At 46.5% G+C, this 16869-nt stretch overlaps 1 protein-coding gene across 4 annotated transcripts in view; it reads left to right on the forward strand.

Annotated features, from left to right (window-relative positions):
• Positions 1-761: 761 nt before the first annotated feature.
• Positions 762-16869, forward strand: part of RBM19 (RNA binding motif protein 19) — a 101253-nt gene continuing 85145 nt past the window's right edge. For 3 of the 4 annotated variants that reach the window (XM_061602878.1, XM_061602877.1, XM_061602876.1), the window contains exons 1-13: positions 762-947; positions 3118-3300; positions 4597-4728; positions 4892-4930; positions 5972-6188; positions 7414-7709; positions 8894-8974; positions 9553-9631; positions 11364-11435; positions 12720-12920; positions 15150-15280; positions 15877-15998; positions 16550-16646. In XM_061602878.1, coding sequence (XP_061458862.1) covers positions 855-947; positions 3118-3300; positions 4597-4728; positions 4892-4930; positions 5972-6188; positions 7414-7709; positions 8894-8974; positions 9553-9631; positions 11364-11435; positions 12720-12920; positions 15150-15280; positions 15877-15998; positions 16550-16646 — 1743 coding nt within the window. In that variant the 5' untranslated portion in view covers positions 762-854. The remainder of the gene's footprint in view (positions 948-3117; positions 3301-4596; positions 4729-4891; positions 4931-5971; positions 6189-7413; positions 7710-8893; positions 8975-9552; positions 9632-11363; positions 11436-12719; positions 12921-15149; positions 15281-15876; positions 15999-16549; positions 16647-16869) is intronic. The other variant, XM_061602879.1, reaches the window with a different exon arrangement.

Consider the following 16869-nt stretch of genomic DNA (forward strand, 5'->3'; position numbering starts at 1 on the left):
ATGGAAAAAAACTCCCCATTACAGTGTTGCAAGAACACGTGCACTTGGCTGACTTTCTCTTCTCCTAAAGATACAGGATCAGTCTCAGGCCATGAACCTGGCAACCCTACCTGGGTACGATGCTGCAACAAAACTCCGAATTCCTGGGGGGGGGGGAACTAGTCAGGAGATCATTCCTGCTGACTCTCTCGCGCCACCTGCTGTCCGATCTCAGCATCTCTTTTAAAAAATTAACCCAAGCGTGCAGGCGGGGAAGTTTTCACCAAGAGGATGTATGTCCATTCCCTCATTACCGGTTCCCATTTGAACGCCTCCATGTGCTGGGATGGTATCTAATACAGCAACTATTATGTGTATTTGCAACACACACACACATGAGTACTTATTGCTGTAAAAAGCCTGTGTCGTTTCCCCCCCAAAATAAAGTATATTAAACTATTACCGCAGAGATGCAAAGCTTCAAAATGATGCCAGTCTATTGGCGGCTTTCAATTGATTACTAATCCATAACGGAAATTGAGGGCTCTTTTCTTTTTTTTTTTAATAGTTCTTATCTCTATGATAAAATGGAAAAGCCACTCTCCTCTTTTCCGACTCTATGGTCTTCTAGTCCTAGTTCTGTGCGTGGATCCCCCCCCCCGCAAAAACTCCACTCAGAGCCGGAAATGTCGTTGAGGAGTCTAGCCTCTGCATCTCCTATGAGCGATTTCTGACCCTGCCTACCGGGAGCGTCGCTTTGGCTGATTCCTCCAATGCGCAGGCGCCCTGCGGATTCTAGTGTCACGTGACCGTTAGCGAGAGCGCAACATGGCGGCGCCCAGGGAGCGGCGTGACTACCGCGGATCATTTTCCCCATGAAGTGGCTCTTGCTGGATTCCGTTGCGGAGGGGAGAAGTCGCAGCTGTTGCAACATGTCGCGGCTTATCGTAAAGAACCTGCCGAACGGGGTGAGAGGCAGCGGTGTGCAGGGGTCGGCTGGGTCGGCGTGGGGTACCGGAGTGCTGTTAGAGGGGCTTTGATACTGACCTTGCTTAACTCTTAAGCAGCAGAGACTGAGGGTGATGGGTGTGCATGGGTGTCTTTTTCTTCTAGGGCCCAGTTGTTCTGGAACGTTGTTGGCTTTGATTTGGGAAGAACTTAAGAGCATAAGAAGAGCCTGGCTACTGGATCAGGCCAGTGGGCCATCCAGTCCAGCATCCTCTTCTCACAGTGGCCCATCCAGATGCCCATTATGGGAAACCCGAAAGCAGGACCTGACTGCAAGAGCACTCTCCCCTCCTGTGGGTTCCAATAATTGGTGTTCAGAAGCATGCTGCCTCTGACTGTAGTGGGAGTGCATAGCCATTGTGGCTAGTAGCCGTTGATGCTGTTATTCTCCATGAATTTGTCTAATCCTCTTTTAAAGCTGTCCAAGTGGGTGGCTATCACTGCCTCTTTTAGGAGCAAGTTCCATAGCTTAACTATGTACTGTGTGAGGAAGTACTTTTTTTGTCTTCCCTGGATCTTCCAACACTCTGCTTCGTTGGATGTCCACGAGTTGTAGTGTTGTGAAAGAGGGAGAAAAAGTTTTCTGTATCCACTTTCTCCATGCCATGCATAATTTTATACACTTCTTTCATGTCACCTGTTACTTGCTTTTTTTCTAAATTAAAAATGCTGCAACCTTTCCTCTTAGAGGAGTCGCTTCATCCCCTTGATCATCTTGGTTGCCCACTTTTGCTTTCGTGTGTTTTGTGTGTTAGGTTCTTTTAGTGGTTGTACTGAGGCATGATCCCTAGTGTGTTTATCCCAAAGACCCACCGAACTCAATAATATCGCCGAGAGTCAAGGCTACAATCCTGTACACAGTCAAGTTGTTAAAATCCCAATAGCCTCAAGAAGAATTTAAGCAGCCTAATTACTTGGAAGATGATAAGAAGTTGATTCTACTAACGCTGCAATCCAAGACCCATTACCCATTGAATCCCATTGAACCCAATAGAATCCCAGTAAATCCCATTGAACCCAACAGAGCTTACTGAGTAGACACATATTGGTTTACAGCCTAAGGCTGTAACCCTGCAGGTATTTAACTGGGAAACATTCTGATTGAGTTAGTAATGATAATAATGGTGGTAGTGATGTCGTTTCCAGGTGTGAGAGATAATTTAAGGTCCAAGTAGCTATTGAGCAAGTGTTGTTTGCCAAAAGCGGTGTCATTCTGTGGCTGCTTCATGGAGAAGTCTTGATTGTTGGAGAATAGCAGGCAGATCTTCCGGGCATGAGTTCAGAAAGACTGGCATGATTTTTATAGGACGTATGACATGCAATCTAGAACTGGATGGATGATCTGAATGGGTTCTGTAAACGTTGAATGCTGGTTGTAAGCTTATTCGTATTTGAAGGCTTCTCTCCCCACCTCCAACCCTTGCAAACTGTCTGTTGCAGAGACGGGGAGCCTGTGACCCTCAATATGGTGTTAGCTCGCCATCTCCCCCACTCAGGATGGCCAATGCCAGGGATGAAGGGCTGGTCTGCGGGCAGAAGGCCCCAGCTTCAGTCTCTGGCATGTCCAGGTGGACTGGGAGCAACCTTGGTCTGAAATCCTGGACAGCTGCTGCCGGTCAGTGTATACAATACTAAACTAGATGGATCAGTTGCCTGACTCGGTATAAGGTAGCTTCTTAATTTCTTGTGGTGAGAGTTATCATCCAGCAATATCTGGAGGGTTGCAGGCTCTCTGTACTTGATCTGTTGAATATGAATAAATTTATTTTGATCAAAGATCAGTACATAGAAACATGAGTAATTAAAATCATATAAAATACATAAAATCATGAATGAATAAAAAGTACAAAATTACAAAGTATAAATTTTCTGCATAAGAACATTTATCACTGTTTTCCGACATTAACTGATGTATATCAGTCAAGATGGAAAAGTTCGTTGTTTGAGAAATTGCAAAATCTGGGATTGACCCCTTGTGCCCTTCTTGCTCTTGGATATGCTAAAGCAAAAACTACTATGCAACAGCGAATTTGGGATATAGAACTACAAAATCACTTGAGTCTTGATCTGTCGTGTTCTTCGTGCTACCTGAAGAAATCAGCCACAGTCTGTTTCCTTCTCCTCCTCTAGATGAAGGAAGAGCGCTTCCGGAACCTCTTTGCTGCCTTTGGGACGCTGACCGATTGCAGCTTGAAATTCACCAAGGATGGCAAGTTCCGCAAATTCGGGTTTATTGGCTTTAAATCTGAAGCTGATGCCAAGGTGGCCCTTGCCCATTTCAACAAAAGTTTCATAGACACAGCCAAAGTAACGGTGAGGTGCCTTTCAGATACACTGCAATGTCAAGTAATTGAGGGAGGGGGTGTTTTTTGGATGTACTTCAGCTGGACGTTGATTACCTCTGAGGGTGAGGGAATAGGAGTCAGGGTTATTATGTGCTGCTCTGAACCCGGCTGCCTATCAGGAAGACGACTAGATATCTGTGGTGAGTTGTATCCTACTCCTACTCAGAATAGACCCATTGAGATTTATTGATCGAAGCTAGTCATGCCCATTAAGTTCAGAACGCAAGAAGAGCCCTGCTGGATCAGGCCTCTAACCCATCTAGTCCAGTGTCCTGTTCTCACAGTGGCCAACCAGAGGTGCATTATGGGAAACCCACAAACAGGACCTGAGTGCAGTAGCACTCTATCCAGTGGTCTTCTGTGGGCCCACTCTGAGTAGGAATAGCATTGGATACAACCCTAAATGCAACCAGAGTGGTTCAGATGTAACAACCTCGGTCTGATAAACCAGGATTTATCCAGCCAAGAACAAGCACTCTTTTGTGTAAAATGTCTAGGTTTGTCAAAACACAGTTTCATGTCCAGACTGGGAAATTGGTTCCAAGTCTGACTGTATTCCTCGCTTTCAAACCGAGATCGCACTGTTGTTTGCATCCCATAGGAACGTAGGAACCTACCTTATGTCCATTTGTGTGGCTTCGAAACTTTGTGAAATCTGCAGTAAGGAATGAATATTCCGTCCCCGCCATGGAATCTGTGAACTCAAGCTGTGCACGCACCATACATTTAGAGCTCATGACTTTCCCCAAAGAATCCTGGGAACTGTAGTTTAAGGGTGTTGGGAAGTGTAACTCTGCAGACAGGAGGTTTCTTTGGGGAAGCCATGTGTTGTAAGTGTATGGTGTGTACTCAGCCGAGAGTGGGGTTAGAGCCTTTTTTAGCTCAAGGGCCACATGACCTTCTGGGCAACCTTCTGAGGGCCATATGCCAGTGGTGGAAAGGGGCGGAGAAAAAAGTGAGCGGAGCAGCAAATGCAAAATTTACCTTTGTGCAGTAGGCCAGTTTCCAGACAGACTCGCACACCCCTCTCCGTCCAGATAAGGAAGAAACTTTATCAGAATTCAAAGCCATCTTCCACCCAGGCAAAAGCATTCAAGGTGTGAAACATGGCCAGTGAATGGGGATGGCCTGTGGAGAGTCCCGGGAGTGAAATAGAGAGGCCTGGAGTATTGCATTTGGCCCCTGAGGCCTGAGGTTCCCCACCCCTGGGCATGAGAGAACTGTAAAAAAACCTGCCTCATAAGTGCTGGTGATTCTTTTGCAGGTGGAGTTCTGTAAGTCTTTTGGGGACCCTCTGAAACCCAGACCTTGGAGCAAACACTCCCTCAAGCCCCCAGCACTGAAAGAAGCTCCTGAAAAGTCCACAAAGAGTCCTGGCCATACAGAAATGACACGGGTAAGATTTTATTTTCTCAAAAATACCCTGAGGGAAGAGTTCTGACGTCTGGTGTTCTCAGCTTTGGTCTTTTTCTTCCCCTGAGATCTGGCGGGCTCGTTCACTGGTACAAAGGCGTCTTCTGTTGTTTCACAGTCACCGCTTTCAAATTTTTATTTTTCAGGGTAAAAAGAAGATGAATCAAGCAGGGGAGTTGAAAGAGGCAAGTCTTGGCTGTTTGCGAGGAGGGTGGGTGAGGACTGCAAGGGAGGCTGGAGGTGGAGGAGCCCAGCACCAAGATGATATGGAGCTCTGCTTGGCATCGTAGGAACATAGGGCGCTCCCCTACCCACAGTCAGAGGCTAAAATGATGAAACTGAGGTTATCATACTTTGGACACATAAGATCTGATTTACTAGAAAAGACAATGATGCTGGGAAAAACAGAAGTGAGTAGAAAAAGAGGAAGGCCAAACAAGAGATGGATTGATTCCATAAAGGAAGCCACAGACCTGAACTTACAAGATCTGAACAGGGTGGTTCATGACAGATGCTCTTGGAGGTCACTGATTCATAGGGTCGCCAGAAGTCGTAATCGACTTGAAGACACATAACAATAAATGTTTCCGAGTACCTGCTGCTGGAAGCCGCAGGAAAGGAGACTGCTCTGGTGTGGATGGGTCCCCAATTGCTATTATACCAATTCGAGTTTTTGTAAATTAGCAGAGTTTAGCTTAGTGTAGCTTGCTCAGGGCTCTGTGTTGTGTGGGTGTGATTTTTACCTGAGAGAAAGCAAGCTTTCACCTTGCTTTAAATCACTCAGACTTAGTCTTGGTTTCAAAATAAGGAAATACTACTTTATTAATAGGAATACATACCAGATAGGAAAGGCTATACTTCTGTCTAGCTAACTAAGTTGGAGGCTGCAGTGACCGTGCCTGGACATTGCCCCTCGTGCTAGAGGACAGGAGACGCAGAGAACATCGCTCCTTCTCTGGTGGTCAGCAGAGAAGAGAGAAACAGGAAGGTGAGAACAGCTCCTTCAGTTTACACAGAAGGAAGATTATTGTTGTTATTATTACGACCTTCCTCCCAGGAGAAGCCCAGAGCTGCTGACAAAAACACTAAAAATAAAATATATTAAAACAACTTTAAAAACATCCTTAAATAAAAAATCTTGAAGAGCAATGGCGTTAGGGGTCTCTTCATGCCAGCTTTTGAGGACCGACCTTGACCTTGGTGATCTCTTCCTTTCGTTCCGCCAGCTGGCAGGAGAGGCGGCCTTTCAAGACTTCCTGGCAGTGCACCAGAAGCGGTCTCAAGCCGCCACCTGGTCCAATGACACAAAAGCGGAGGAGCCCAAGAAGAGCAAAGCCAAGCAGCGGGACGATTATCTGAACTTCGATTCTGATGAGTCGGAGAGCCTGAGCGAGGGGGAAGCTGAGCTTCGAGAGGAGGACCGAGAGGCAGGCGCAACCCAAAGTAATTGGCGTGGGGCTTTTGTGTGTGTGTTTGTTGACTCAGTGTCTCCTGAGGAGCTTATCCTTGCAAGGAGATTCCATCTAGCGGAGCAGAAGAGCACAACATCTATTTGCGGTCTTCCTCCCTAGGCTGCATATAGAGCAAGATGAGGATGAGGATTAATTAAATGTATACCCTGCCCTTCCTCCCAGAAAGAGCCCAGGGTGACAAACTAACAGCGATAAAACACTCAAAATATCTTAAGCTTTTAAAACATTTCCAGTACGGTGTTTCCTAAAAAGGCTTGTGGGAAGGGAAAGGTCTTCAGTTGCTTCACTTATTTTAGTTACTTAACGATGAGTTGTATCCTGGGGAGGTCCTGCCTGCTTCCCTTTTTGCTCACAGCCTGCCCAGAGGGTGGCCGCGGCTGTCAGCTTCCTCCTTCCTGGTCTCAGTGTTGCCCTTGTAGAACTCACCAGGGAAGAGGATGGGGGCCAAACCTAGAATCAAGGAGGCTCCACCTATCATTGGCTCTGGCTCTGCCTGTTATCGCCTCTGGCTTCGCCTACTGTTTGGGCTCCCTGCCTTCCGCTCCACCAGTCTCAATAGGCACCAGCCGCTGCTGGTTGTATCCAATGTTAGTTCTACTCAGAGCAGACCTATTAAAATTAACTGGGCACAACTGACTTGGGCCCATTGACTTCAATGAGACTCTTCTACTCTAGGAATATAGGACGCTGCCTTATACTGAGTCAGACCATTGGTCTGTCTAGCTCAGTATTGTCGACACTGACTGGCAGTGGCTCTGCAGGCAGGAATCTCTCCCAGCCCTCCCTGGAGATGCCGGGGATTGAACCACAGAACTTTTGCATGCAAGGCGGATGCTCTGACCACTGAGCTGTGGCTGTTCCCTTCTAGTATACTTTAGATGGATACAATCTGATATTTATATATGCCTGCCCAGTATTATTGATGTTCTCTGGACAGTGCCCATGAAACAGACCAACAATTACAGTGTTTAAAAATGCAGTGGTCATAGCTCAGAGGTGAATTCTTCCTTCTTTTAATTTCTTTTTTAAGGAGGCGCAGGTGTCTTCCTTCCAGCTCTGCCACCACCCCATTCTTTGTCCTTGGTCATGTTCGTTCTCTCTCTCTTTCCTCCCCCCGCCCCCATTTAACGCTGAAGCCCCATTAGTCGGTGTGCAAAGGGTGCCCTCAACTCTCTGTTCCTTCCCCCAACCCGCAGAGAAAGAGAAAAGCTCCAAGGGAAATGCAGCGGCCAAGCCAGAGCTCTCGGACATGGACTACCTGAGATCGAAAGTGGTGAAGGGCCCCGAGTCCTTATCTTCGTCCGGGGAGGAGAGTGGGGCAGAGGAAGTGGAGAGCATTAAGTCCGACGAAGGAGAAGAGGAGGGGGAGGAAGAGAAGCCCAGTCCAAAGCATGTGGCTGGCTCCGGTTTTACAGCAGAGCCTGGACTAGGGAAAAAGTTCACGGACCAGGAAAGGATTGTGGAGGAGAAGGCACTGAAGGCCACGTCCCAGGTAAGCCCCAACCCACCCTATAGATCAGGGGTGGGGAGTCGTTTTCAAGCCGAGGGCCGCATCCCTTCTGGGCAGCCTAATGGGGGCCACGTACCAGTGGTGGGCGGTGCCAGAGGCAAAAGGGGGTGGAGCAACAGATGTAAGCTTTACTTTTCTGCAGGAGGCTAGTTTCTACCCACCCACACGAACACCGTTCTCTGTCCCAGGCAAAAGGCATGATCAGAGATCAAGGGCGCATAGGAATGGGACCTGGGACTTTCTTCATGCAAAGCATGGGCTACTCTTCCTTCCCAAAGAGTAGATAATGCGCTGATAGCTACATATAGCCATTGTTTAATAAACCACAGTTCCATCAGCTGCGGCTTAGGGTTAATTTGTGAACTAGGCCAAATTCAGGGTGTTAGTACTAGCAGGTAAAGCCCTAAATGGCTTGGGACCTAAGCCCCTAAATGAGTGCATTTCCCAATAGCAACCATCTCGAACCCTGTGATCAGCAGCTGAGCCCTTGTTGGTGCCGCCGCCACCGGGGCTACCTGGTTGGCATGGACCCATGACAGGGTCTTTTCAGGGGTGGTTCCCCATTTGTGGAATGCCCTCCCTGTTGGGGTGTGCCTGTTCTCCTTATAACTGCCTTTTCAGGAGGAATTTTAAAATATTCCTGTTCACACAGGCATTTAAACAGCTGAAAAGACACGGTTCCTGGCAACCCTGAGATCTCTGATTGAGAGACTGTTTCTTCAAAAATTGTTTTTAGAATGCTTTTTTCAAAAATTGTTTTATCCCTGATGTGCTTTCTGCCCTGCGCTTCTTCGGGAAGAAGGGCACCATATACACTGAATGAATGAATGAATATTGGGCTAGTTGAATGAATTGCCTGACCTGGTTTTAGGCAGTTGGTTGCATTTCTACACGTCTTGGCCTGGAACGATTTATTTCTTTGCATTTATTGATTTAAAATATTTTTATCCCACCCTTCTATCCTAAAATAGGGCACTCAGGGCGGCTCACAATAAAATCATAGACAATAACAACACACACACACAGAAAAATACATAAAATACAGTTCAGAAATCTAGGGGAGCAATATTAAAAGGGGACTAACAAGGTAAAACTGAAGATAATAAATTAAGTGCCGAGAAATATTTTAAGGCTTTTCATTGACAATGCTGTTTGTCGTGCCACAGGCAAAAAGTCCGTCCAGCTTGAATGCGCCCACCACACCATGCACAGTGAAGCTGCGAGGCGCCCCGTTCAACGTCACAGAGGTAAGTGTCATTGCAGAACCTCATCTAGGACATAGCTCCGTTCCTAAAAAAGGGATAAAGTTGTAGTTCTCGGAAAGTTGCACTGCAGTCTTTGCAACATCCGTTCAAGTGACCCTTAGGAGAAGAGGAACGTGGAGCCAGGCTGGAGAAGAGACAGAAAAACTGTTGATTTTATTTATGAATATATTTGTATACCGCTATTTCGTTAAAAACGTCAGAGCTGTTTACAAGAAGTTAAAAGCCAACAGCGACCGTACAATAAAAGCAAAGGTCAACTATTGTGAAATCTCCTTAGTTGCCTGCATAAGCCTGGCAGCGCAGAAAGGCTTTCAGCAGGCGTTTAAAAGGGAAAACAGAAGGGTGAGAGTTGGAAAGAGGGAAGTGAAGCTGTTTAAAATGTGTGCTAAACATGGAGAGGAGAAGGAGAAAGGCCATAGCTCAATGGGCAGAGCATCTGCTTTGCACACAGAAAAGAAGGCGGCTTGTGGCTAGGGATGGAAGAAGAATGTTGCACCGTTAGCTTTTTCTGGCTTGCTGACTCTCCTCTGTGACCTGACTTGAGCTTCTACCATCCCCAGCAAAACGTCAAGGAGTTCCTTGTGCCTCTTCGTCCCGCGGCGATCAGGATTGCAAGGAACGCCCATGGAAATAAGACAGGTAACAATTGGCCTCTTGTGTGCTTACGCCGTTCTTGAGTCTTGGATGCAGTCTTCCCATTAGGCCATCAAGTGATATTTTGCTTTGTTGTGTTGTTATATGCCTTCAAGTCGATTTTGACTTACGGCGACCTGATGAATTGGCGACCTCCAGTAGCATCTGCTATAAGCCACCCTGTTCAGATCTTGTAAGTTCAGGTCTGTGGGTTCCTTTATGCAATCAATACATCTCTTGTTTGGTCTTCCTCTTTTTCTACTCCCTTCTGTTTTTCCCAGCATTATTGTCTTTTCTAGTGAATCATGTCTTCTCATGATGTGTCCAAAGTATGATAACCTCAGTTTCCTCATTTTAGCTTCTAGTGACAGTTCTCGTTTAATTTGTTCTAACACCCAATTATTTGTCTTTTTCGCAGTCCATGGTATCCGCAAAGCTCTCCTCCAACACCACATTTCAAATGAGTTGATTTTTCTCTTATCTGCTTTTTTCACTGTCCAACTTTCACATCCATACATACAGATTGGGAATACCATGGTCTGAATGTTCCTGACTTCAGTGTTCAGTGATGCATCTTTGCATTTGAGGACCTTTTCTAGTTCTCTCATAGCTGCCCTCCCCAGTCCTAGCCTTCTTCTGATTCAATACCCTATGAACAGAGTATTTTGTTTTAGACATAGGAATATCTGGTCCAGCATCCTATTCTCACAGTGGCCAACCAGATGCCTATGGGAAGCCTGCAAGTGGGACCTGGGTGCAACAGCGCTCTCCCTTCTTGTGACTCCCACTGAAAGGTATACTGCCTCTGACAGAGGAAGCAGAACATAGTTATTAGCCTTGATAAAATACAGAAAATGGTGGGCATCCAAGTAAACCAATAAACCGCCCCGAGAGCTTCAGCTATGAGGCGGTATATAAATTTAATTAATTAATTAGAGTGAGGGGGGAAAAATCACAGGATGCTGTAAGTTACTTTAATTGTAAAAATAACCCAATGACAGGCCTTCATCGTGGGTCACAAAGTGAAAACATAATTTTCAGAGAACTCTAGGTATTATCAAAGATTTAATGTATTACTGGATGTCTCTGAAATTTGTATTTTCGCTTCGAACTGACCCCGATGAAGGACTAGAGTGTATGCAGGCCGAAATGCGTTGGGTTTTTTTAGAGGTAAAATCACTTAGAGTGTCTTGTGATTTCCCCCCCCCCACACACACACACATTAGTAGCCATTGGTAGCCTTATCTTCCATGAATTTGTCTCATCCCCTCAAGCCCTTCTGGATCAGGCCAAGGGCGCTTCTAGTCTGGCATCCTTTTTCCATAGTGGCCGACCAGAGGCCTCAATGGGAAGCCCACACACAAGCCCTGAGTAGTGCAGTGGCAGATCTCCCCACCTGTGAGGTCTAGCAGTTACTGTTCAGAGACATACTCCCTCTGCCAGTGGAGGTGGAGCATAGCCATCGTGGCTAGTAGCTACTGACAGCCTGATGGGAACATAAGAGGAGCCTCCTGGGTCAGGCCTGTCTAGCCCAGCCCACCAGCAGGACATGAGTGCAACAGCATCTCTCCATCCCTTCCGATTCCCAGTAAATGCTATACTGATGCTGGAGGTAGTGGCCTTGGATAGCCTTTGGACCGGTGGTCTGATTCTCTATAAGGCAACTCCACTCTTAGCTTGTTCTAAAGGCCTGTCTGGAGCTTAATAATATTAATGTGCATTTTTATTCTTCTCCCAGGTTATGTATTTGTTGATTTTAACAGCGAGGAAGAGGTACAGAAAGCACTGAAACGAAATCACGAGTACATGGGTATGTATCCGTCTATTCTGAATGGGGATGAGGAGGTTGAATACAGCCGAACTAGTTCCTGAGTGTCTCTCTGTGCGTTACTGTGTTTAAGGCACGTGCTAAAGATGCTTTGCGCTTCAGATGTTCAGGCATTATGTCTAGAAACATGTAAACGCAACACACACGAATTGCAAACATGCGTACCACTTGGGTACAGTTCAGTCGCAATTTCACAGAAGACTTTAGCCAAGTTTCAGAGTTGTTCCCAAGTTTGCTTATTTCCTCGTCCCTCCCAATCTGTTTTCCTTTTGTATCGTGTCTTCTTCTGTTGTAAGCCTGAGGGCAGGAACTGTCTTCTTTTTCTGTTTTTTAGTCATCTGTCAACCACTCTGGGAGCCCTTTTTGGGCTGAAGAGCGGGACCAAAAATGTTTGAATGCATAAACAATCTAGGCTTTGCTGTTGTTTCTTATTGGGTATATTCTTGCTGGAAAGTTTGCTTTAATGTCATGTGTGACACAGTTGTTTGACTCTCAGTGCCATAAAGCATAGTTTATTATTATTATTATTATTATTGTGTTTGTGTTTATGTTTATTACTTTTATTATTATTAAACCTGTAAGTAATGCTACACACGGTGATGCAGGAAAGAGCCATTTGTGTTTCAAATCGCAAATTTCTAGTCCCTAGTGATTTTATGCTTTGGGATATGCTAAAAATGTTGATTTGCCCAAGTATTTTCAACTTAGTGAAACTGGTCATCTATGTTCCTGGTCACTATGAAGCTGTGGAATTGTATTTTATTATGTATATTTTTGGAGAAGGACTGTAGCTCAACGGTGAAGGACCTGCCTTTCATGCAGAAGGTCCCAGATTCAATCCCTGGCATCTCCAAGAAGGATTGGGAAAGGCTCCCTGTTTGAAACCCTGGAGAGCTGCTGCCAGTCAGTGTGGACAGTACTGAGCTAGATGGACCAGTGTGGTCTGACTTGGTACAAGGCAGCTTTCTGTGTCCCTACAGCACTTTTTCTGTCTGCCTCACCTACCTCGCAAGGTGGTTGTGGCGCTCTTCAGAAGCTCTGCGGAAGGTGCGGGGAATTTTTGGCCCTCCAGATATTGCTGAACTACAGCTTCCATCATCCCTGGCTGTTCTCACTGGGGCTGATGGGAGTTTCAGTTCAGCAGCATCCGGAGGGCCAAAGGTTCCCCCACCTGTTGTAGGGAATGAATGAGTAGATAAATAATCATTGTTTTTGGTGCCTGATTTTCTCCTCCCCCCCCCTTCCCTCTATGCTGTGTTCTGACAGGTGGGCGGTACATCGAGGTGTTCCCCGAGGAGAGCTCAGCAAAAGCAAAATTCCCCTCCAAGGGCCCGGCCCAGACCTGGCAAAGGACGAAGAAGGACGATGAAGAGGAAGAAGATCTGTCTGAATCTGGGAGGCTCTTTGTGAGGAATCTTCCCTACACCAGCACCGAGGAAGACTTGGAAGCAATATTTTCCAAATACGGTAGGCCACCACCCCACCTGCAGGCTACATATAGTACCTGCTCCTCTAGAGAGAGTGCAGCCCCATCGAGGACGCACAGCCAGCCTAACTTCTGGCCAAGGCAACCACCTACCCACAGACCCTCCGTCTTTCCAGGATTTAAGCTCAGTTTATTAACCCTCATCTAATCCATCTCTGCATTAAGATGCTGGTCCAGTGCTTGCGCAGCCTCTCCTGGGTACAGATGCGAAGGCCCGGAAGAACCTCCTAAAACTTTCTGTTTGTTTATTTTTTAAAAAATTGAAAAATAGGGGAGGGAAGAAACAGTTTTCCCCTGCATTTTTCTGGTTTTTTTTTTCCCCTGCATCTTCACATCTCTACTCCTGATTCAGATTTTATGGAGAAGCAGAGTTGTGTGTCAGGAACCTACAGATGCCCCCCCCCAGCCTCTTCACCAAAGTGCTGTTAATGATCTTAGAGAATCTGTATGGATCATAAGAGGCAACAGCTTTGTACACACCATACATTTAAAGCACATTCCTCCCTGCCCATCCCCGCTAAAGAATCCTGGGAATTGTAGTTTACCCCTCACAGAGCTACAATTCCCAGCACCCTTAACAAACCACAGTTTCCAGAACTGGGGGAAGTCATGTGCTTTAAATGCATGGTGTATATGCAGCCAGTTTGGAGTAGCAAAGCATCTGGCTAGGCCTGGGGAAATCCCTGCTCGGCTATGAAGCTCAGTGGATGGCCTTGGTTGGGAAACTCTTTCTTTTTCTCAGCCTGACCTCCCTCACAAGGTTGTTGTGAGGATGAAATGATGGGGGAAGGGAGGTGGAGGGAAAATACACGTACACAGCCCCAAACTCTTCAAAGGGAAGTCGGAATAAAAAAATGTAGTTTAATAATTATTGCTTGTTTTAATGCCACTTCCATTGAAGCTGTCGTCCGGGAATTTCATGAAGGGCTGGCAGAGGATGGCTAGACCGTGTCCTCTCCTCCCCCACTGAAGGGCGTGAAGCATGGCCAGTGAGGGGTGTGGCCTGGAGAGAGTTCAGAGGGCCAGATACAGAGGCCTGGAGGGCCACATTTGCCCCCCCCCATTCCCCACCCTTGGACTAGATAAATCGTGTGTTTGAACCTGCAGGGCTGCTCTTTGCTTTCCTAGCTCTGCTTTTCCAGCCTTTGGGTTTCCAGATGCTACTGAACTACAACTCCCATCAGCCCCAGCCAGCATGTGGTCAGGAATGTTGGGAATTGTAGTCCAGCAACGTCTGGGGGATCCAAAGTTTGGGAAAGGGTGTTGCTCTACCGGCCATGCACCATGATGCTTGTGCAATTCTTTCTCTCAGTCTCTTCCCTGCCCTCCCTCCCCATTCTGCCCATTCCTGGGCATCTAAGGGCCAAACTAGATGTGATGGTGAAGGCATTCTTGCATTTAAAGGTGCAGGATTTCTTGAATTCCAGCAGGAGCTTCAGGCCAAATGGGGGTGCTGATCTGGGACTGCAGTCAGCAGGGTAGGAGGAGTTTATTAAAAACCCTTTTGCCTACCCTGCTGCAGTCCCAGTGAAGACCACTCCTCCAACGGCGCTCTTTGCATTGCAGAGGAAAGGTGGGGAATGAGGGGTTTGCGCCTGATACAACCAGAGCAGCTTCAGAAGAATTTTTTGCCAGGACCGCAGCTGCGGAAGAAAGGGTTTAACCTTCCCTCTGTGCCTAGTGAGATCTGAAAATCTGCATGTTTTTCAAGGCAAAGATTGTTGTAATTACTTATTCCCTTCCATGCACGTGTCAAGGCTATGTACAAAATTCAGTTAAAATAGCCCCCCACACCCACAGAAAGTAACATCAGATAAACTTTAAAAAACAATACAAAGTAGACACCCATGGCAGTGAGTTGTTCATCTAGCCCGTCGGAACAAAAAAATGACTTCAGATGTTTCCGGCAAGCGCAGATAGCAGATGCCTGACGTATCTCGGCAGAAATGCTGTTCCACAGTACTGGGGCAGCCCCACTGAGAGCCCTGCTCTGAGCTCCTGTGGAACGGGCTTCTGATCTCTTTGGATCTTGCAGGAGAAACTCTCCCGCAGACCACAGACCTACCGGGTAAATAAGGAATAAAGCAGTCTCTCCATTATGCATTAAGATGCAATTAATGTCTCATTGTGTTTACACGGGCCCTGCGTTCTGGGGCTGCAAGGACTTCATAATGAACATTCGTGTCTCTGCCTCTCCTAATTCACTGCAGGGCCTCTCTCCGAGATCCATTTCCCCATTGACGGTCTCACCAAGAAACCCAAGGGCTTTGCCTTCATCACCTACATGTTCTCGGAGCATGCTGTGAAAGCCTTTGCAGAAGTGGATGGACAGGTGTTTCAGGTACAGCTGCGTCGGAAGGGGCGGTGGCTTAGTGGGTAGAACACGGGGCTTGCATGTAGAATGCCCCATGTTCCATCCTTGGTCTCTCCAGGTTTTCTAAGACATCGGTAGGCAATTGCTCGCGTGTTTCTCAGCATACATCTTACAGCCGCACAGGCTGCTATAAAGATGGGGAGTCTCTGGCCTGGGTTCCAAATGTGGCCCTTCAGACCTCTTTAACTGGCACCCGAGAGTCTCCCCAGGCTGCACCCCTCACCAGCCTTGCTTTGCACTCTTTCTCGATTGCTTAGTCTGGCTGGAGCGTCTCTTTGACTTCTGATAATAAATCTTGCTTTCCTGGATGGAAGACAGAAAGGAACATATATACAAACTAGCCCACTGTGCGAAGGCAGGGTTCCCATTTGTCTTTCCACCCACTTTTCCGCCCCCATCCAGAAGGGGATGCGGCCCTTGTGCTGAAAAAAAGGTTCTCCAGTCCTGGTTTACAAGGAAGAAATGCGTTTTGACCAGTTTGGCAAGTGTACTAAAAAAAAAAGAAATGGAAGTCTTTTTTCCATTTTGGTGGGGGAATTCAGAGCTCCTATCTTGCCTCTTAGGGAAGGATGTTGCATGTGTTGCCCTCCACCATAAAGAAGGAAGAAGGGGAGAGCTCTGATGCTGGGGGCGCGTCTTCATACAAGAAGCAAAAGGCGTCCAAGGACAAAGCCAACAGTTCCAGGTGTGTTTTTTTGGGGGGGGGGGGTGTATGCATGCAAAGGCCCTCGTTCTCTCCCTGTGGATAGAACAGTGTGTATCTGTGGGTGAGGGGAGACTCTCAAGTAGAGAGGGGCTAAGGCGGTGATTGGGTTCCACATGTTGGGGCTCAATCTGTTTATTATTATTATTATTATTATTATTATTATTATTATTATTATTATTATTATTATTATTAATTATTATTTATACCCCACCCTTTTTCCAAAACTGGCTTACAACTAAAAATGGGTACATATCGTTTGGATATATAAAAATCTACATTTAAAATAGAATTAAACTCATTACAGCATTAAAACAATTAAGCATCACCTAAATATACCTAAAACCAATTTAAGAATAATGTAATCGAACAGTAAAACAATACGGGATACCTCTGGAAGTCCTGTTTTGGTAAGAGTCTTTTTATTTTAAGAAGTTGTAGCTTATGTAACAGTTACAGCCGAATAACGCAGTGCCCCATAATGAGCGAAAGTGGTGCTTGGTCTCCTCTCTTTCTGCCCCCTCCCAATTTAGCTCTCACAACTGGAACACGCTCTTCATGGGGGTGAACGCCGTGGCTGACGCTGTGGCGCAGAAATACAACGCCACCAAGAGCCAAGTCTTGGATCATGTGAGTCTTCCTTTCAACATTATTTTAAGGATGCCTCTTTCGGTGGTTCCTAAACCTTCTCCTCCATGCACCGCTTGCAAATTGCTGACGGTCTTGGCGGAGCACTCAGCCATCTTCTTTTCCCCCTGTCTGTTGGGTCACTTGTAACAAGCGGTGCTAGATGCTGTGTGGTTTTTAACTGAATCAGGAGTCAGCTTCTTAATTCTAGCCTCCCATTGACTTG

This window comes from Rhineura floridana, chromosome 19 (genome assembly GCF_030035675.1).
Source record: "Rhineura floridana isolate rRhiFlo1 chromosome 19, rRhiFlo1.hap2, whole genome shotgun sequence".
Taxonomy (NCBI): domain Eukaryota; kingdom Metazoa; phylum Chordata; class Lepidosauria; order Squamata; family Rhineuridae; genus Rhineura; species Rhineura floridana.